Raw genomic sequence first — 21793 nt, 5'->3', positions numbered from 1 at the left:
ATAACGCCCAATTAAGCCAAAACATGTCTGGGGATGCTTGTGGTCTTGTGCAGAAGGCATGTGACTAAACAGTTTGGGCTGGATTGTCCCCTTTGGGGCGGAACCAAGCCTGATTTGCATATTGTCTTTTGTAATGGTTTGACAGGTGAAGAACGATAGTCCGGAGGGTTGCCCAGAGCAATGCCAGCGGTTAAGATTCATTCTGAAACACGTGTGTACGAGCGCGATATAAATAAAATATTTAATTTCATTTCATTCAAAACCTTCTAGGCATCACCTCTTTTGTTTTGCAGATATCTCCGAACACAGCACATATCCCTTCCTTTCTGTGAGGGCCGTTCCATCTGGCCCATGAATGCCCTCTCACATCTAAGATGCCTTCCTTCCTTCCTAACCAACCAACTTTCTTGCCTTATCTCCGTCAAGAGTGTTTTGTCAGGTCACATATCCAGCATAATTATGGGTATCCAATTGCTCACTTGCTTTGTTCAATTTCCCTTTCGCAGCTGCCAACATGCTGGCCTGTACCACCTCCCTCACCAGTTCCTGGTCCAGCCCGCACTCGTGGCTATGCCTATCCCTCTGATAAAGACCTTCAATGCTTCCCACTCAGTAGAGCTGCGTGAAGTTGTGCCCCAATTCTCCTACAGGAACTGCAGAATGCTATCCTCCAGGGAAGCCCTGAACTCAACCTTCTCTAACATCTGATTATCAAACTTCCACTTCGATATTAGCGGATGAACATATCTTCTGACCAGCTCCACCAGAATGTGAGAATGGTCTGACAGTGCTCTATCCAGTTACTCCACACACAAGAACCAGTCAAAGTTCTCCTCAACCTACAAATGTGCAGTCAATATGCGAGTAAGAACCATGAACCGTAGAGAAATAAAGAGTAACTGCACTCATTTCCATGTAACACCCTACAGGCATCCTTAAGATGGAGGTCCCCAAATACCCCCAATAGGGTTCTTGTTGCTGTACCCAACTGTCTAGCCATGGCACTGGCCACAACTAGCGCGCAATCCAGCCCAGGGCCATTTAATCCACAGTAACAGAAAAAGATACGAAAAACAAAAAAGAAATGGCAGCACCTCGCGTAAAGTTGCAAGGTCCTTTTCTCAAATCCAAAGGAGTGGACTTGGAGATCAAAATGGCAGCGTGTCACCTTATGTTGGGGTCTTTCCTCTGAAAATGAATGTGATGTATCCTGCCTCCTGCAGGATCTACCCTGGGCCAGTAACATACAAGGAGCAGGAACCTGGCTGACCCAGGTATGTAGAAAGGGAACACACTTTATTCTCTTAGTTACAGGTTCAGATCAGAAAGTAGGAGAGATAAGATCAGTAGCTTCCATCCTGGTTCCCTGCCCAGCTCCAAGTTCCCAACCGTCAGCTGTGGAACCCCCAGGTGCCCCAACACTCCAAGCTCCACTAGAGTATTCTGCAAGGCCCCTGCACTCACACAGACATCATTCATGACATATAGGATACTACACATCCTCCCCTTTAACAATCTCAAGAAAACGCAACAACCTCACAACCATGCTAAGACTAACAACCACAAAATTACTACTACTCCTTCCAACCTGGCCTGCCACACCAGGGTCTCGGTGCTGCCACCACCAAGCACAAACCTTGCCTCAATGGACAAACAAAACCAAAACTACAGACAACAACCCTCCTACACAAAACTCCTTCATTAGTTCTATACCCACAACATTTACAAACAACAACCCTGCCAGATTTACAAACAACAACCCTGCTTCATCCCCTCTCCCCTAAAGAGAACATGAAAAAGAATGAAAAATCTAGGAAAGCGACACACAATACAAAGATCACAAAATGTACAAAAGCGCAACCACCAAGAAAAAGGTGTGGCGCGAAAATGCATAGCAAAAGCTATGTTAAGATGTAAAAACAAAACACCACCAGATGAAAAAAACAGTAGTGCAGTGTAAATTCCACAATTTGCAAAAACCTGTTAAGATGTAAAAATAAAACACTACCAGATGAAAAAAAAAACAGTAGTGCAGTACAAATTCCACAATTTGCAAATACCCAAACTCGGGCACACCACACCGATGGAAAAATCAATGGTGTGACCTGAAACCTCAGAATTAAAATATTGATAAATTTAAACTGACCTAAATCCAGTAACCCATGCCAGTGTACAGACCACAACTTCACTACTAAACAACCACTGGCTAAAAACTGTAAGCCCTCCCTTACAATTCAAAAACCAAAATTTAAACTGGCGTGCAATAACAAAGTACCTCCTCCCGCGTGCAACGCCAGACATCACAGAAAAACTTAGTAAAACAACGTAGTTCCTAAAAATCAACCCCAATCTCAACAAAAAGGAAAATTTTCGTGCGGTAACCTTCAATGCAGACAAAATAGTGTAGCCCCGATATTGTAAACATACACAACTTTGAGAAAGAATGTCTTTTCCCTTCCTTTTTCATATGCACAACAGTGTTGAAAATTCACCACAACCTCAAAATGGGCCCCATGCCCTAAGGTCAACATTACTGGAACACTCTAAGGTGTCCAACCTCCTTAAAAAAACTTGGAGTTCCTCCTGAAGGTTTTCATACTACTGCCAATACACCTGGCCAGGGTGTATAAGCCTAACCCCATTGCATGCAACTCCCAGTGTTATATACTCCAATATTGCGCAAATGTCTCCACTACAAATGTGCATAATCACACACATCAACATCTACAACAATGCAACTCAAAACATGTGCAACTACGCACAGACTCACATACTATACACACATAACAGCCACAGAAATGCACTACAATTGCAGAACCTGCTGCCTCCAGTGCACACCCTTGCGTCACTTTCCTATAGGTGCTTGCACTCCCATGCACAAACCACAGTCCACAGTCACACTAATACATCAAAAATGTGGAAAACACACTTAAAAATCTGCATTTCCAAAATTTACATCTTTCAAAGTTATGCATTTCCCCAAAAGTTCACATTTCCCAAAATGCAACTTCACTTTAGGAATTAATTATGTGTCATGATTCCTGCCCCTCATGTCCCCAGTCCTCCAAGATGTCATGCTGGAGCCAGGCCACGATCACCTACATGGCCCTCAAGGGCCTCTCCATCCCTCCAAAGACCCACTTGGAGTCAGACTTGGCGCTTGTGGCACCAGACTCACTCACTCCCATAGGATAACATTGGGGTTTGGACTTGTAGTGCATTGATGGGGACAAGATGGATGCCCCCACATATTTCGGTACCCAGAACTGCATGTGCAGTCTAGTCTTTTGGGTGTGGTTCAGCCCAGAGACACCTGGGATACCCAGAGACTATTTAAGCCACGCCCAGGCTGAGAAACATGCTTTGTGTTTTCTTTGGACCGGTCTCCAGTAGGCCTGCATCTTTCTTCTGCGCTCAGCTCCTGCAAGAACAAGAGCACCGTTAGGAACAGCCTTACCTTGCGACGCTTCTGCCCATCATTCATTGCTTCTTCTGTTCTGCGGGCATCTTCGGCGGTGTCATTCCCATCCCGGCACGCCGCTTCCTAAGGAAAAGGGAAAAGAACAGAAAAAAGGCATTAGCAACATTCAGCAAATCTTCGCTTATTTTTAAACACTGTATGAGCTTCAAACGCTTACCTGAATCCCAGCCGCTCTGAGGGAACTCTGTCTCTGGAACTTCTCATCCATCTGCAAGAGGGAAAAGACGCTCCAGGTTACCGTGGAAACATCTAGAGGCGATGCATACCGCGCTTACTCACCGCATTACTTCTTCATAACCGGCATCCACGCTGAAAATGTTGCGGCACCTAAAAGACACAGAAAAAGAACTCCGTTCAATACAAATACGAAAGGTTTGCATCGCGCATCGAGCTCTCACTCACCTTCAGCAGCACGTCGCCATCCCCGGACGCCGGCCATCATATAAGGAAGGAAAGGAACGAAGTTAGAGAACTGTTCAAAAGACTCATTATACTTACCTGTCGGACTCTTGCCAGTGAAGTAACTAGGCAGCAATGAGCCCACATCAATCAACGCGCCCCTGCGCTGAAAGCAGGACAGAGAGCACACTTTCCAAGAAAACGAGGTGAGCTGAGGATCAAAGGAAAGGGTTGGACCCCGGGGAAGAAGGGGTTCAAGCACACAGAGACAATAGGGAGTTAAACTCTACCAATCTGGTGTTTCAGGCCCAGTCTCCAGTCGAGTAGACTCCAGGGAAGGGTTTGAGGTCGTAAGAGGTCAGAACAGGCTGAGTGACGTCCCCGTAGATACCAGGTGAGCGTTACAATATGATTGATCATAATTAAAAACAATACATCATATTAATTCTTCCAAACTTAGAACACCCCTGTATTCTAATATGCAAACTCTGTGGACCAAAACTCTAAATTTTCATTTAAATATGCAAAATCCTCTCCATGTGGTCCTTTAGTCTTTTGAAATGTCAATAAAATTGTGCATCTCCTAAAATGTTGGTTTGCCTTAACTCCATGTAGTCCTTAGTCTTTCTGCCCAAATGCAGTGTAAAATACATTTCGTATATGGTGTCCATTAACACATTCTGCACACATACACTCCTATCTCCCAAAATGCACGTAAAGCATCAACTTCATTCCAACAGCATCACTGAACCAGCACGTTCAGCACTAAAACATCATATAATGACATAATTAAATTACAGTAGACTGCATTGCGTCCTCCTGATGATTAAGAGCGCCAGCAAAACATTAGTAAACATTTCTAAATCTCGTTGCTTTTACACACTGGGCGGCCGGCACTGAACTCAAATTGTTCCGCCAGTTATGTAGAAAATATTTGATAGTACCATCATCCAAAACGAAGCACCCGTCGGTGCAGCCTCGTAAATCCACAAATCTGCGGCCATATAGCTAAATGTACCTCAATGTCCGTTATGGCTCATAATTTCCCAATGTCAGCAGCTCCATAGATCCTTGAGAGGTCCTCATCTCTCATCTGCTCCGTGAACTATGGATTTACGCTTATATTCTCCTACGCCCACTGGCTCATCTCCACTCCGTAATGCATGGGCTACAGTTCGCATCTCTGAATTATGCGTTCCGAATAGCCGGAACTCAAAACACTTCCTGATTGCGTGTCATCGCGTACGACGCGATGTTAGGTCCCTTCCTCCAATGCGGCCTTAGTCACTCCGCAGACTCTGGAGCTCCATACGCAAGGAAAGAAAACAGCGCGGGATGTACATAGCACGTTCCAGCCAACGGCATTGGCTGGAGTGCGTGGGGGGGGGGGGCTCCCCTGGGCACGCACCACCCACGGCACTCTTTGGATCCTGCAAAGTGTCCCAAATTTTAAAAATTCTTCCTTTTAAGTACCTCGGCAAACGATCCTCCATCTGTCCGCACCGCAGGTTCCAAAAGTCCTCCATACCATGTGAGTGCAACGGCGCTCGGACCTCCAGCATGTGGGACATGACATACTTCCACCGTCAGTGGGCCCCCAAATCTCCAACAGGGGCCAACCAGTCCTCCAGTCCATGGATGGGCCTCCATGGTCTCTCTGATGCTTATGTGTTGCATCCAACTTCTTCCTCCAGGCATCAGCTGCATACATAGACTGCCAGCTCACCAAATTAAAATTCTTTGGACCTGTTTCTCCACGGTTTCTCCACTACTTCTTCACCTACTCACAGTTTGCTTCAGGTTCAAACATCCTCGTCACCAAATGATGTATCCTGCCTCCTACAGGATCTACCCTGGGCCAGTAACACACAAGGAGAGGAACCAGGCTGACCCTGGTATGTAGAAAAGGAACACGCTTTATTCTCTTAGTTACAGGTTCAGATCAGAAAGTAGGAGAGATAAGATCAGTAGCTTCCACCCTGGTTCCCTGCTCAGCACCAAGTTCCCTACTGTCACTTGTGGAACCCCCAGGTGCCCCAACACTCCAAGCTCCACTAGAGTATTCCGCAAGGCCCCTGCACTCACACAGACATCATTCATAACATATAGGATACTACAGAATGCTGTGCCTCTGAGGCGCGCTTGCTCGTATTCACTTCCCTTGTTGCGCTTTGGTCGTGCTGAGTTCAATTGCTGCTTACCGGCTCCCCCTGCTCACACCAACAGCCAGGAGGAAGCCAAGGGGGAAAATGCAAATCCTGACCTTATCTGCTCTGTCAGGATTAGAGGGGAGACACTGGCATAACCTTGAAGTTTCCACAGGGGTTTCTCTTATCTGCTCAGCGTTCCTGGGTCGCCTCCAGCCACTCGTCCGCAAATGCCACATAAGTCGTTTTCTATCTTCTTTTAATGATGAAATTAGTGATATGGTAATAACGCCGCAGACACCACTCCGCCTTAGTAACACTGCTTCACAGTTCTCCAACCGTCTCCTTTGGAAACCGTTGCTCCCGAGTCCCAACACTCTGCTTCAACTGTTACATCATCACTACACACTACGCCCAGCATGCAATGAAATAAAACAGGCTTTGTGTGAGGTGTCACTCATGCAACTGAGACATTTGGCAGCTATGCCTCTCGCACTGCGGAACCTCACGGTCACTAGTTGTTAGAGAAGGCTGGGGGGCTATGGAGCAGTTACAAGTTTTAATTTAAAACTGGTGTCTCAAAGTAAGACACGGAGCCGTTGGGTGGTGGCGCATAATTGCAATGTCTGTGCTGGCAGTCCACTGTATTTTTTGCATCACCACACAGGGACGTGATGACGTATCCCAGACCAGGACGTAACCGTACAAAACAAGAGTGTCTTTTGCAAATAGGCTTAATGTTTTCTTTTTTCTTTGCATTTTTCTGACGCCTGAAATGTTCCTCACTCGTTTTAAATGCCCATCTACAAATACCAATGTGAAAATTTTTGACAAATGGCAAGTTAGGGCTTGCTATCAGTTTCCACCAACCATCCTATCAACTCTTCTCCTGGACTGTTTTACGATTATCTGTTTTGTTTGTATCATCATCTAACTGGTTTTCTACCCTTCTGTATTGGAGGACTACTCACATTTACTGGAATGAAACAGCGCCCTGATGCCCCAGGGTTTAGCCGTTTTACAAATGTAATAAATGGCGTCCCCTTCCGTACAGAGAGTGAAATGCATGCGCGGATTTTGTGAGTCTATTTACATGACGTGTTTTCTAAACTCGCTGGGCGGCAAGAGGGACACAGTACACCGTGTGACCCCTTCTCCTTTGAGATGGGTTCCCATGTTCATAGCCCCTTCCTCTGGATGTGTGCATTTTTGAAAAAGAAGTGAAGCCCTTTCCTCTGTAGTCAGTATGTTTAGCACCCTCTTGACAGTTTGGCGCGCTCTGGGATTTTTATATATGTTGTAATATCTCCTCCCTCATTTCCCTTTTACAGGTGATGGGCCTGAGGCTTTCCCGAAGCCTCAAGTAGTGAAGTGCTATTTTGGAAAGCGCCACCCCGTTCCAATGGCACCTCCGGATGTATTCATACCAGGTAAATGAAAAAAGAATCTGTGGTGTATAATTAAGCTTTATATGTTATGTTACTTGGCATTTATATAGCGCTCTATATATCATTGGTATGACCTCAAAGCGCTGGTAGGTTGAACACCCTCGGGAACCGTAGTTCTGGTCAGTAGAGAGAGATAGAGTCTTGTGTGCAGCTGATGTAATTGCTGGGTGGCAGCTGCATCCTAGCATTGGGTGTGGTACTGGCGATATCAGTTGGATGTGTGCAGTCTGGTGGGTGGACACCAAGACTGGGCTCTGGCTGTGTTAGGCCTGAGGGATGTATATGTGAGCAGCTGGGCCGGAATGTGCTAGGTTAGCTGTGTTTTATTAGGGTGATGAGGTGTTAATGGTGTCAAGTTAGTATGTGAACAGCCAAATTAATCAGGGGTATAGCTGTGTTCTAGTTGAATGATGGTGTAAAGTAGAGAGTAAGCGTAGTGATTTGATATGATGATTATCTTTAGACCGCCCGAGACCCGGCACGTGAACAGAGTGGCGGGAACAGAGCGACACACGGACATATACAGACAGGGGCTGCGATTATGGTGACGGGGGGGTTATGGATATATTGCAACAACACCCCGTCCACTCTGTCCACCTCATCCACTCTGTCCACTCCATCAACTCCCTAAATTTCATAGACTCCATCCATTCCATCTGTCCCATTCATTCCATCCACCTTGTCCATTCAATCCACTTCATCCACTCTGTCTATTCAATCTACTCTATCAATTTGATCAATTACACCAATTCCATCCATTCCATCCGTCTCATCCATTCCATCCAGATATTTCATGCACTCTATCTATTCTATCCATCCGCTGCACCGTGCGCTATGGGCATTATGGGCGTTGAAGACCTCAATAAATGCCCGCACTGTGCTTGTGCCTTCAACTTAGTCTTCAGAGCCAAAACCCCGGTATGGCCTGAGGGTGTGGTCTATAAAGCTGGAATGTCCTTTAAAAAAGAAAACAAAATGCAATCTGCCTGAAGTAGTTGCTGGGAACTGGCTAGTTCCAACAACTATCTACACAACGTGGTGAGGACGGTGAGCTGGGTCGCTGCTGCATTGGTTCCGGCAAGGTGGCAGCGGGGGTCATTATGAAGATGCCAGGCTGCATCTGCCAAGTGCTCTCCAGTGAAGATTTTACCTTGCGATGGGGCAAGGCAGCGCTATCTGCCCACCACCTCAGTAATGTGAGGTGAGGAGGAGATTTGGTGCCTAGGACGAGTCTTTCAGGTGCAGACTGGGGGAGGAGAGTTGCTCCCCTGTGAGCTCTGAGCACAGGGATCCCTGTGCTGAAAGCCATGAGGGGAGTGGTGCTAGCAGCAGGGCTCTCCGCGTGGCACTAGCAGCCTGCTGCTCAGACGGGTGCTCAGCGCAGCACCTTCATGATGAGAGGAAGCCCTGCAAGTTTGGCAGGGCTCTCAGGGCAGCGGTCTCTCTCTCTCATCACAAGAGTGCTGTGCTAAAATCCTTGTCGCTGCTCTGATGGAAAGGCACCATGCTTTTCCCTAATTTACGGGCCATATGGAATTTCCAAGCCGTATCGTCTCGTATGACCTAGAAATGGACCAATGTGGAGGGGGGTGCCAAAGAGACCGAAAGAGAGAGAGAACGAACAAGTGAACAAATGAGAAAACCTTATGTCCTACAAAAGAAATTTGTGATAATGGTATAGAGAGAGAAAATAAAGATTGTATTAAAACAGAGACCATAAAGTGCATGTATTTTCTGTAGTGGCCACTGGCCGAGTAGGAGAGAACTACCTTTACTGACTTCTCAAGTGAATACTTTGATACACAAACTCAAATCAAAGTCCTGAAAGATAATGGGAAACTGGCCTTGCTTCTACTCCTTGACCTTTCGGCGGCCTTCGATTTGGTCAATCACAAAATCCTGTGTCAGCACCTACGCACCGCTGCCCACTTTTCTGACTCAGCCACTACATGGATCAGCTCCTTTCTTGGCAACAGACATACGTGGGTTTTCTCCCCTTCAGTGGCTGCTGACCCAGCCCCCATCCATTGTGGGGTCCCACAAGTTTTGTGCGTGTCTCCCACACTTTATAATGTGTTCACCAAACCACTCTTTGATGTTCTTGATTATCTGGGTCTCTCTTACACTAACTATGCTGCTGACACCCAGATACTCATCCCCATTACGGGTGACCACATTACAGACACCAAGGCTCTGAATGAAACATACTTGGTAATCCAGGCTTGGATGGCCCAACATGAACTTTGTCTCAATGATGATAAGACGGGGCTCCTCATTCTGGGCTACGCTCAACGGCTAAATAAACTAGACCAACTGTACCAGTCCTTCACCATCGATGGCAATGTCATTAAATTGTCCAAGGATACTAAAACCTTGGGCTTCTATCTGGACTCCACCTTATCCCTGTCAAGACAAACCAACACCGTTAGATCAGCGTCGGCATATACTTACAAACCTATTGCGGCTTGCAGACCTTTTCTGACCACCCCTAACATCATCATCCTTGCTAGAACGCTTGTCATGGATAAGATCGACTACTGCAGCGCCCTTTACCTGGGCACAAGCCAGTCTAACCTGAACAAACTGCAAATTACTCAGAATAACGCCATTAGAGCAGCGGTAAATATCCCAAGAAACCAACACATTTCTGAGGCAAGGACCAACTTGCACTGGCTCCCAGTTAAACAAAGAATTGCACTCACTCACAAATGCCTGGATAACAAGGCCCCCACCTACCTTTCCAACCGCCTCTCTCTGCATACTTCATCTTGTCCCCAAAGAACTGCCCAGCTACACTGCCTATCCTTGCCAAGATTCAAACTCCAGAAAGCTGGAGGCTCAAGCTTCCCTGTCTGGCCACCAAGCTATGGAATTTACTTCCTTCAGATATCAGGACTGAGCCTTCCTTCGACTCCTTCAAATTAAAAACCAAATCGTGGCTTCACTCCCAAATCTGAGTGAGCCTTTGCCTATGGCACTCACATTAATTGACTATCTCTATTTTAGCCTGCCTAACTAAACTCACATGACAACTACTCATCACTACCGTACCTTAATGTAAATTACAAATTCTAATGCTTTTTTGTACTTGATGTAAATATATGTAAAAATGTAAATATGTAAACAGGATGAACAAGTAAGATGTATATGCTTTGGTACTTATGTAAGATTGTAAACATGCTTAACAGGTTTTTGCGCCCGGATGGCCCTGGGCCTGGCACGCGGTACAAATAAATAAAATACAAATACAATCCAACCTTCTAATTGGCTTTCAGTCTCATCTCGCGCCTTCCTAAATACTGTTCTCATTTCGTGGTTCACTTCTCAGATTTCATATCTCAAGCTCTTACAAAGTAAATCATATCCTAAGTTTTTTTCATATTTCTAATAGTCCCTCTTTCCTTGGAATGTTGACTAACTTCAATGATTTATTAATTGCTTTTGAATGTGTACAATTCATTTGCATTCCACACCTTTTGACCTCGAGCCCTCCGATCAATATATCATTCCTTTTCTTATTTCGGTTGCCAACCTTTTCCCGTTTGGTCAAATAGCAAAACAAGACTTCTCTAAATGATCTAATACTCTTCTTGAAAAAGTTATCATTTCTATAATGTTTAGACTAATGTACATTTTCTGGTTTCTACTTCTTCTATGTCAAAATATGTTGACCAGAAACTTCCAGTTTAAAAAAAATATGCAAACAAGTTAAAATGCCTCCATGGTATTTCCGTATGCTGAACCTAAACAAGTGGCATTTACAAAGATTATAACATCTGCAATACCACTGGTTTTAATTTGATTGGCTTGAAAAGAGCAGGGAGTCTTAATCACAGAAGCAAAACATGCCTGCCATGTCACAAAAAGCACAAGAGCCACTATCCACTATATAGCTCCTTTTGAAGTTCTCCAGCACTGCATTAATCCTGTGACCCTGCTAGTTTCTTCTTCTTCAATGGAACAGTGTTCAGGATTCAATTAGAAGATTTAACTGATTCAAGAAAAGCTGCCTAACCAGATACAATATATCTCAGTTCCCATGTTCAGCTTTGCTGTATAAGTGCCACTAATAAGCTGAAACGATTGCATTGAAACACAGCTAGGAAGGAGGGATATGACGTGTGTGGAGCGACGCACACCTTGTGGGCGTTCGGTTATTTACCGACCTGTTGACTGCACAGGGTCATGCTAATCCCTATTGGCATTCCCACCCACTACCTGCCCCTCCACCACGAAAACACATCCTCCTGAGATCTCTGCAAGCTAGCTTTATCAACCAGTCAGATCAAACCTCCGCTTGCCAGTGTTACTTTGCAATCTGATGAAAGGTAATGGCTTAATTGCAGCTGTACATTTCTAGTCCTGTAAAAAAGTCTTAACCAAGTGTGTTTTCGGCCACTTCATTCATATCGGTCCCTTGCACTGAAGACATATTAAAACAAGAATTCAAAAACCCAACAATGTTGGCTTCTGTATAGGTATTGGACAGGCATTTGCCAGGCACTACTATCATAAACCCTTGTGATCGGACCATTTTCCAGCTGTTGCCAGGCACTGCCACTATGGCAGTGCCTGGCAAATGCCTATCACATCCCTAAGCACATCGTTAGCTTTGCCAATGCTTCTTAATACCATCGCTCTCCTAAGATGGAGGATTTCTCTTTTGTTTCGATTACTGATTTCTCTCCAATTTAGGCTTACCTAAACCCAAAGCTTACAAAGATGAGGCTATTCTGACCCACTTTTTGAAGGGTCTGCGATCGGGAGCACATTTACCTTTTTTTAGGATTCTTAATACATCTTTTTCTTATCTATTGGATAACAGGTCTTCTCTCGCCCATGCATCCAAAGTGAAGGGCAGACAAGCAGGGTTGTTGCTAGGTCTGGAAAAGATCAGGGGCTAAGCTAATATCGGGACTGGCGGGATTTGGGGCTAGCTACAGCCTTTTGGTTGAAGTCTCTGAGCTTCTATTCGGGGCTACAACCAAAAGACCCGGGGCTATAGCCCCCTCAGCCCCCACCCCTAGCAACGCCTCTGCAGACGAGGATAAGGGCTACCAGCAACAGGATTGAGGTGCAGGTCAGATGACCTTGATTCCCACCTCCTTGCCAACCACCACCATCAGTCCAGCCTCCGCAGCCACACTCACCTTGACTTTTAACAGTGCTGCTCATGCAGCTCCAGGCCACTGACCACCTCCGGCAGCAACAGGAATGAGATGCAGGTCACATGACCTTGCTTCCCATCTCCTTGCTGAACGCCTCCTTGCTTACCGCCACCAGCACTCCAGCCTTCTCGGCCACACACAGTTTGGGCTTCATCAATGCTGCTCATGGTTACCTACCAACTTTGGCAGCAACCAGACTGAGGTGAAGGTCACGTGACCTTGTTTGCTGCATCCTTGTCGACCTCTCCAGCACTCCATCTGTCTTGGCCACGGCCACCTCTCTCACCTAGGCGCCCTCAGAAAGGAACGTCTGAAGACATGGACTCTACTTGTTTGGGCCTCGGCGGTCCAGAAACCTTGTTCCTCTTTCTTGGAAGACTTTGTCATCTGTCTCCTAGCACTCTTACCCATACATACATTCTCCAGGTTCACCCTGTCAACAGTTACACAACCTGGCTAACGTCCTCTAAATACCTCAGGTCACCCCACAGACAGTACCCTCACAACGTTCATGTGCGTTCATGCTGATCAATGCCTAGTCAGCCGTTGCACACACGCCTGATGTCCCAAACCTCATCACCTACCACAAACTCGATCATGAAACATGGATCATGTCAAGCTCCTTCCACATCTTCAATATCCTTGTACCGCCCAGTTACAGCATTCAACACAGTGAGGGCATGGATTCACAAAACTGACTGCACGTGTTTGGTTGATGTCTGACCATCCCTTTACAAATGTAAACCATAATGTGCAAATTTGCCTTCTCACATAAAGACTTAGCCACCTTCCACCTCATCTACAGACCATATCAGAGATGTGATATCTTCCTCAAGGACATCACAGACGTAATCCCAACAGCCTCGACCACACACACGAATGACTTCTTTCTCAGTGACTTCAATCCTCCCGGGACACCTCCAACCAAGAATGCCAGTGAAGCCACCTATGCCCAGATGTAACATTAGTCAATCTCAACACATGCTCGCCCCCACAAATATCAAAGGGAATACACTAGACTCAATATTGCCCTGCACCGCCTTCCTAAACTGTGCCCACCCCATCACCTTTATCTGGGTGGATGATGCAGCCAGCCCCTTCTCCCTAACCCAAACCGGGCTGCCCATAAATGCCAGGAAAACACCCAATAGTCACACAATCATTCAAAATCTATGCATCATCCACCATGGAAGGTTCTCTAACTTGCCTTCCTCGTGGAACATATACCTTTTGAACTCCTTTTGCCAAACCTTGAAGGAGTTTTCGGTGTGAATCTAACAAAGCCAGGCCACATTAAAACCCTCTGCCCCTTGTTTACACCCAAGTGCTTCCCATTAACAAACATGTCATTAGAGAAACCATGGCCCAAGGCACACAAACCAGAAGACCTTCTAGCACTCCAGTCCTAAAATCCAACTGCCAGACCCTCATTACAGAGGCTAAAGCTATCTATCACACCGACATCATTACAACAGCCCCTAGAAGGAACAAAACCCCCTGCATGTGGCTGAAAAGCAGTGCTCTAACCCCACACCTGAGAGAGAGGTACAGGAATAGCGAGAGAAATGTGGGGCTATGAATAACGTCATGAACAAAATCAATTTCGCTAAAAAAGAAATGCTGCCTGCAAATTATTGTTTGCGGACAGTGTTTCTTAATGGATTCCTATGAAATCTGCCTGTTATTTATCTGGTGCAAATGCATGGGAATCTATTGTCATTACGCCTGAATGAAAGTCTCGGGTGTAAAACCTAGTGCTCTTCAAAGGCGGCGGAGGAAAGCAAAGCGGAAATGCAAACTACGCTTTGTGCCACTCATAAACTTTAGAAGGGAATGAAAATGGGGCAAAGTGCTGTTAACATGAATTTCTAAAATCATCCCTTGTGGGCAGATTGTAGGGGGCCACCCTAGTTATGGTGAACAACGAGACTGTGAGAGTTTACCCAAAAACCCTATCAAGGTGTGGTGATCAGTCAAGGTTTAGTCTCAGAAGAGTGAATGTGACCAGGGACCCCAATGAGCCCACACAGAATAACACACAATAATTCAGCTTAAACAGTCAGTTATAAAAATAGTTATTTATTTAGGCCTTTAAGAAAACCCAAAGAAATGAAACTAGCAGGTAGTGATATCACACAAAACCATATTACACACATATATACATTCGCAGTAAGTTAATTTACAATACATCCCTCATTAACTAATCAGGTGAAACAGGTACGTATTTGGATGTAGGTAAAATGACTAGAACCAGTCACAAGTACAATTCCCTTTTCTTAAAGTCCAGCCCTGAGATGTATGGGGCCTAGGGCCAAAAGTCACAAGTTCAAATACAAGGTTTCTGCAGGGATGGAATTCTCTACAGGGATGCAATGGGCTTGTGGTTGTGATTTATAATAGTTAAAACCTATTCTATTTCAAGGTTCAATAGCAGTTTGTCTGTAGACAGGTAAGTGCTCCTCTCTCTTCCAGACCCAAGGCAACCCTGGGCAGCATACTTGACCCAGTTTGATGACCAAAGGTAGGTAAGAGGGAGCTAGGAGCCAAAGGGTTTGCACCCAAAGCTATCCTACGGAGGACCAGGGAATGGGGAGCACAGGCACAGGTATGCTTACTTATCCCCTTGATGCCCTGATTTATCCAGGGTTGGGAGGAGCTGGGATGGGGTGGCAGGGAGTGGAGTCTTCCATCCTTTGTTCGAGTGAGAGGCGTCCAGGGTTGCCAGTTCAAGTGCTTCTTCCAGTCAGGTGCAACTGCAAGATGCAAGCCCAATTGATGAAGAAATGCAGACTTTCGCAATGCAGGCCTCTGCAGGATACTTCACAGGATGGAGGGTGGTGAGTTTGTTTAAAGCCCTGGAGGGGGGTATCTGTACTCCTGCTCTCTATATGCCAAAGGAGAGGCACGGAGCACCCCAGCCAAGATTCTCTATATCGGTAAAACGTGGCGAGCAATCAAGGCTTAGCTCTCAGGAGGTGATGCGGCTGGTTCTTAAGTACAGTGTAGTCCCGAAGCACCCACAAAGGAATGTCCACACACTATGTTAGTGAAAACACAGTCTTTATATAAATAAGGTTCAAGATTATGTACACAATCACAATAGCACACTTTGTACTCTGGCAATACTATAATGGCAAATATATACAGGTCTACATGGTACCATTCTTAACTATCGATTCCTTTGAAATGCATCAACTGCTCACAGTTCAAATGACATACGAATCAGATTGTAAGATGAATCAATAATAGACGATAGAAAGAATGCAAGTTAAATCAAGCAATGGCAGAACAGTCTATCCCACTACAATGAGACCGTTCTGTGCGAGGATACCCCCACCTGGGCAACCTGTAAATAAAGGGTATTGACAAGCCCAGTCCAATTATGCTTAATATAGTCTTGTTTCCTTCTAAAAGTTCTACGACTCCAAAGTACCTGGTTTCGTAGAGGTCTTCGGTGAGTCATCGACGGGCCCTTCTTGAGTGCACTCCCTTTAAGGCAGGAGCCACGGGTCGTCAAGAGTCGCTGAAGAAAAAGGGTTAACAGTCATTGCAGCAGCAGCTTCGGTTCTTGCGGTGCTTGTTGATGATCGGTCGAAAAGGTCCTGCAAGTTGAGGCGTGCGGTGCACCTTAACGACGAGTGTTCATTGCCGCAAAGAGTCGATGAAGAACTTTGGCCCAGCAAGGGCGTCGGGTCGTTGGCGTCTCTGTGGTTTTCGGGTAGTGGGAAACCCACCGGTGGATTCTCCTCAGCCGTTGGCGGGCCTAACTTTCTCCGGCAGGACGAAAGCGGTCGACCGGGATGAGCAAGGAAGTCCTTGGATAAAAAGTCTTAGGCAAAGGAGCACTGTGGCTTCTGTCGGCGACGGCGGTCGTCGACGATGATGGACTTCAATGTCTGGGCGCTTCGCTTCGTGATTCCGCAGTGGTCCCCTTCTCCGGTCGGCAGCCTTTTGAGGTTCTGACATCCAGGGAGCTTTGGCAAAGATCAGCTGGTGCACGATGTTCCCTCATAGCTCGGGAAGAGGTCTCCTAGCCAGGTCCTCTCTTCGATCAGTTCCTTGACAGTCACGCAGCTTTCAGAATAGCGAAGGACAGCAGCAGCAATTCTTCTTCTTCCAGTGGGCTTAAAGGTTAAGCATCAAGTATCAACTTCAGCTTCCGAACGATTTCCATCAGTGAGATGCCCCCAGATATACTGTCGATCTCCCATTCACTCTGCTGGGTCACACTCAGGCAACCAATCATTCAGAAGGGCATTCAGGCAACATATCAGGCTCACAGTGCATTCAGGCTATTCTTCTCCATCCAGACACTCACAACACGGAATGTGGATTCAGACAAGCACCCAGCCATTCAGCACTCCACACTGCATTCATACCAGTTTCGGGCAGGGCTGTCTCAGGCATTGTGTCAAAAACCAGATACTAGACACCCATAACATGGAATGCATATTCGTCACACACTCCATTCACCAAGGTCCTACCCCACGGGCGTACCCACAACATACAGTCATTGGGAAGTTGGGAAGGCTCCAGCCAGTCTGGCCTGGACTCACCCACACTACCATATATGTAACTTCCACCCAACAGCCAGTCAGGGGGAATGCACAGAGTCAGGGCTTCCCGGGACTTCGGGAAAATAAGGTAACAGGCGATAGAAAGCAAGAGGCCACAGGGGCCATCTTGTTTCCTATCAGGAATCCACTGATTCCAACAACAGGGCCTGGGCATCCCAAAATGGAGGATGCGCAGTGCACCTGTCAAATTCAGCATGGAGCTGCCACCAGCCCATACCCTGCTCTGTGGGCCACACACAGGTGTCCAAAAACATACACAAGGAGTACAGGGTCGTGCCATAAGGGTATCCCAAGGGTCTGTTCACAAAACCAAATAAGGAAGAGCCGCACCGCCAGGAGTCCCACATGAACTCCTGTGCGGAAAACAAGACAGAACACACATAAGGCAATAAAGGACAAGGATACAGAGGCTCTGTCCCTCCAATGCATTTCCAGCATCACACGGACAACTCTAGATCTGGCTTGACAGATTTCCATCCGCTTGGCGATACCACCTGGGTTCTTCAAGGCGCTCAAGGGTAAATGGATTGTGCATGAAAAGCCAAGCCTGCTAAACGGACTTACTTTCATAAAACACTCATTACGCGTTGGGTGTTGCGGGTTAAATATGACCGTATACTGCCACATTACCGCTCAGCCAAACTTTGAGGTGGGCGGAAAGTTGGAGGATTCCCCTCCAGCTATGAGTTGTAGGTAAATCCGCTGACTTTCTGCCCATTTTCGGTGGATTTAGTGCCCAGATACCACCAAACTCGTAATGAGGCCCAGAGCTGTACCTAAAAAAAGTGCTGTTAGTGGCTTCTAGACAGGTGGGACTGATGGCACATAAGATATGTAACTGAATCCCTAAGATCCATAAATAGATGCTTATGTTGTTGTACTAGTCTTTTATACTATGCATATTAAGTGCCAAAAGCATATGTATAATTTGTGCTTTGCACCATCTACTGGCACACCCATAAGCTCTGATGCAACTTGGTCGCCTTTCAAGAAACGGGGCTTAGACCCAAAAAATAGAAATGTGCACATTGAAAGCGGCACCCGGGTACTTTACTTTAAACACCTGCTTGCTTGTGTTTATACATTGTTTTACAGTTATTAATTGGTACTTCTGACTTTGGTATAAGATGAGCACAAAACCCCGCAAAACTGTATGCGGCCATTTTCAATGCAGCCCCATGCTAGAAATGCACTGACAGTTTACCTTCCTGTCCTATCAGATGGCAATGCCCTAGGGTCCTCATAATTGGATGATAAACATATATGAACATAAAGCAGGTTATCTACGATGTTTATTGATTTGGTATTTAGAGAACTAAAGTTGTGACCAATGTCGCTCATCTTTTTAATGTGCCAAGCATGCCTGTCTGGGATCGGAGGTGAACTACTATAAATACGAGTCCCTCTTTAAGTGCCTTTTGACGGATGTTTCACCAGCTTCAAAGAGCCCAGCCCAAGAGGCCTCTTGTCCGATCCCGCTTCATCCACATGTGAAAGGAGACTTCTGCGAGCCGAGCTAGGCTGCACCCATCTAGGATGCCTCTTGTTCCCCAGAGTTTACATTTCTCACCTCATTCGCATGTGAGGACAATGGCTTCATAGAGTATCTTGAACCCATCACTGCCTGGATAGTAGGGCGGGATTAGGCAAGGGAAGGCATTTGCAGCCGGTCCCTTTCTTTTCTTGGAGTTGGATATGGGTAGAGCTAAGGCCTTTCCGGAGCTTGTGGGCAGGAAGATTACTGCCACCATGTTGTAGTGTCTGCCATAAAGCAATGCCTCTTGGAGTGAGGTAATCGGGGATAATGTTGCAAAAGAGGGGGGACTCTTCATTTGGAGATGCCCTCATTGGATTCTAGCCAGAGGCTTAGAAGCCACCAATCGGCTGCTAGAATTTACCCATAAATACAGTAGATACTGTTGGCAGTTCAAAGTCACCTTCTACAGGAGTGAAGATGGCTTATCCAAGAAGGGAGATGCGTCCGCCTTCACTGTGCCACTGGGCAACGTGAGGGACATCGCTGGACGAACTTGGAACGGTCCTGCATTGAGGCCCCTTTGACCATGGCACTTAGCTATACAGTGGGGAGACCGTGTACCTATAGGTTGCTAGCCGTGCTTCCTCCTGGGTAGGCAGTGCATAAGAGAGGGCGCTCTTTGATAGACCTCCAGCACTCTCCGGCCCAAGGGCATTAATTCTGGCACTCGCAGTTGCTCAACAATCCGAAAGATTGCGCCTATTCTGCAACGATGAGCCACGTTGAGCCGCGATCCAGCTGAAAGACTGCTTCATGCACCTGGCTTGCTTCCGAGCATCACACGACTGCTACATGTGGTGATCTTCCCGGAAAGCCAGTTGAAATCTCTGGTGAGAAGCGTCCATGGGGTGATGGAGCGTCTTCAAACTGTTTGAAAACTATCAAACCTCTGGACCAACGCAGTAGTTCTCTACTCCTGAAGTACAGTTCCAATGTCACCTGCATTTCTGTGAGTCTATATTTATCCTGTGTTACTTATGTGTCAGCCTGCACAGGAGAGTGCTAATGTCTGTAGTGCTTTCGGTACTTTAGGAAACACTGAGCCTGGTGTGGGTAGTCCTTTTGTTTCAGGATTTACCATATAGGTTTCTGGAAGCTCCTGATGGCTGAGGCGGACATCTGTGGAGTATAGCCTGCCCTTGGCCCCCGCTACTATTAAAGAGGTGAAGGAGAAGGAGGTACACACTCTACTTTTATCTCTGTTGTCCTTAGGACTGAATCACCCCTGAATTGTAGCGCAAGTTTGGGAATAGTCCATAGAATTCTCCTATGCTCTCCCCACCACCCTTGTACTTCTGCTAGACAGAATAGTCTTTCATCATAGCTGCTCTATGAAACATCTAGTGAAACAGCATTAAAAAAAGGTTGTTGTAATGATCCAAAACCCGATCAGAGACCGACACCAAAAGGATACTACAAAGACAAAGTTAACCAAGTCAAATTCACAATCAACAACCCAACCTTGCATCTATAACAATTAATGTAAACTCTATCAAACTCTACTGTCTGAAAATAGTACGCGTACAAGGTAGCAAAATGAGGTGTGCATTGCAGGTCACTGCTATTCATGAGCGAATGCACTCAGTCAAACACGGCGTGAGCTCTTCGGAATGTCCAGTAAGAAAGGGTGACCCTGATTGAGAACATTAATAATGTACAGTTAGTAATACCAATGCAAAGGTCAGTAGCCAATAGCCAAAACGGCAAGGTTCAAAAACAAACCCTGATTAGGAACAAAATAATCTGATTTACTTTCTCCTTCGCTATTATCTAACTACAAACTGAAGCTGATAGTTACTCTAATTAGTGCAATGTTTGGGAAATGAATTGTTGGGGTCTAGGAAAAAGGAAAACCCCTTTCCTGAAGCCACCTGAACTACTCCGACTAAAAAAAGAGGCACAGGATACCCACATTTAAAAGCATAAACGTGTTTTTAAAAAACTCAAACAGTTCTGCTTGGGAAGGAATACAAGACGGGGAGCAGCAGAATCGGCAGGCAAAGAAACTGCCATCAGCATGGAGCAGCAGAAGTGTTGTTCCGCAGCACCCTATGCTGGTTAATGAGAGGAAGACAGAATTTGCAGTTAGCCATGAAGTTCACCACTTCTGTCATTTTGAAACTGTAAACCTAAAGGTTATGCTGCTTGACAAATAAAACTTTTTCCCTTCATGAAACCGGTCCATAGCAGGGTTTGCAACCTTTGGCTATGCCATCATCCCTATCCAGCATAGTCAATGGTGAGGAATTCTGGGAGTCATATGGGCCTCATCAGGGGTTGGGCGGAGTGGCGGCAGCGGTAACGCTATTACCGCCCCATTACCACCCCTCCAGCTCTAAGCTGGGGGTAAATCTCCAGCTTCCTGACCATGTTCGGCACTATTATCACTGGTACTATTACCACCGGTGGTAATAGCACTGAAAAACCTCAGAGTCCTATGGACTCTTGATCTGGTGCAAATTGTGCCAGACCGTGTTGCGGTAATGCTGATTGCATTAGGCGGTATCCCAGTGCAATTACCACCTGATGCTGTCCAACTCATGATGAGGCCCATAGTCCCTAACATCTGGAACTGCAGGTTGAAGACCCCTGGTATGTAGAATAGCAGGCCATAGCAATAACATGAGGCCAGAAGGTTCAACCGCATGTATTCTTGACCGTACACTACAGATATCCTGTAACGTTATGCAGGTACCAACACCACACTGCACTGTATGTAACTCACCGAAGTGCCAAAATTAGCTCCCAATGCTGGAGCGCCAAGCACATCCAGTTTCCCTGTACAGCCCCATGTGGGTTCCAAATGTCACGAAGGCCCTAGCACCCATGAGCACTTCACTGATTTTGAGGGCTATGCATAACCCTATGGGCCTCATTACAATCCTGGCGTTAAGGGGTTAATGGTGCCGTAAAAGGCTGCGGCGCCGTTAAACCCTTAACGCCCGATTCACACTTTAACGCCTGCTTTTTGCAGGCGTTAAAGTCCAACCCGCTAAGGGACCTTGGTGCTAATTACGGCACCGTAATTTACGGTGC

At 46.2% G+C, this 21793-nt stretch overlaps 1 protein-coding gene across 1 annotated transcript in view; it reads left to right on the top strand.

Moving 5' to 3' along the window:
- LOC138521147 (von Willebrand factor A domain-containing protein 5A-like) overlaps positions 1-21793 on the top strand; it is a 149827-nt gene that overhangs the window by 59738 nt on the left and 68296 nt on the right. Inside the window, exon 3 of the mRNA XM_069633726.1 lies at positions 7359-7457. Coding sequence (XP_069489827.1) covers positions 7359-7457 — 99 coding nt within the window. The remainder of the gene's footprint in view (positions 1-7358; positions 7458-21793) is intronic.

Source organism: Ambystoma mexicanum, chromosome 13, assembly GCF_040938575.1.
Source record: "Ambystoma mexicanum isolate Mex_15411 chromosome 13, UKY_AmexF1_1, whole genome shotgun sequence".
In the NCBI taxonomy this organism is placed as follows: Eukaryota; Metazoa; Chordata; class Amphibia; order Caudata; family Ambystomatidae; genus Ambystoma; species Ambystoma mexicanum.
This window is presented reverse-complemented; position numbering and strand designations above follow the sequence as displayed.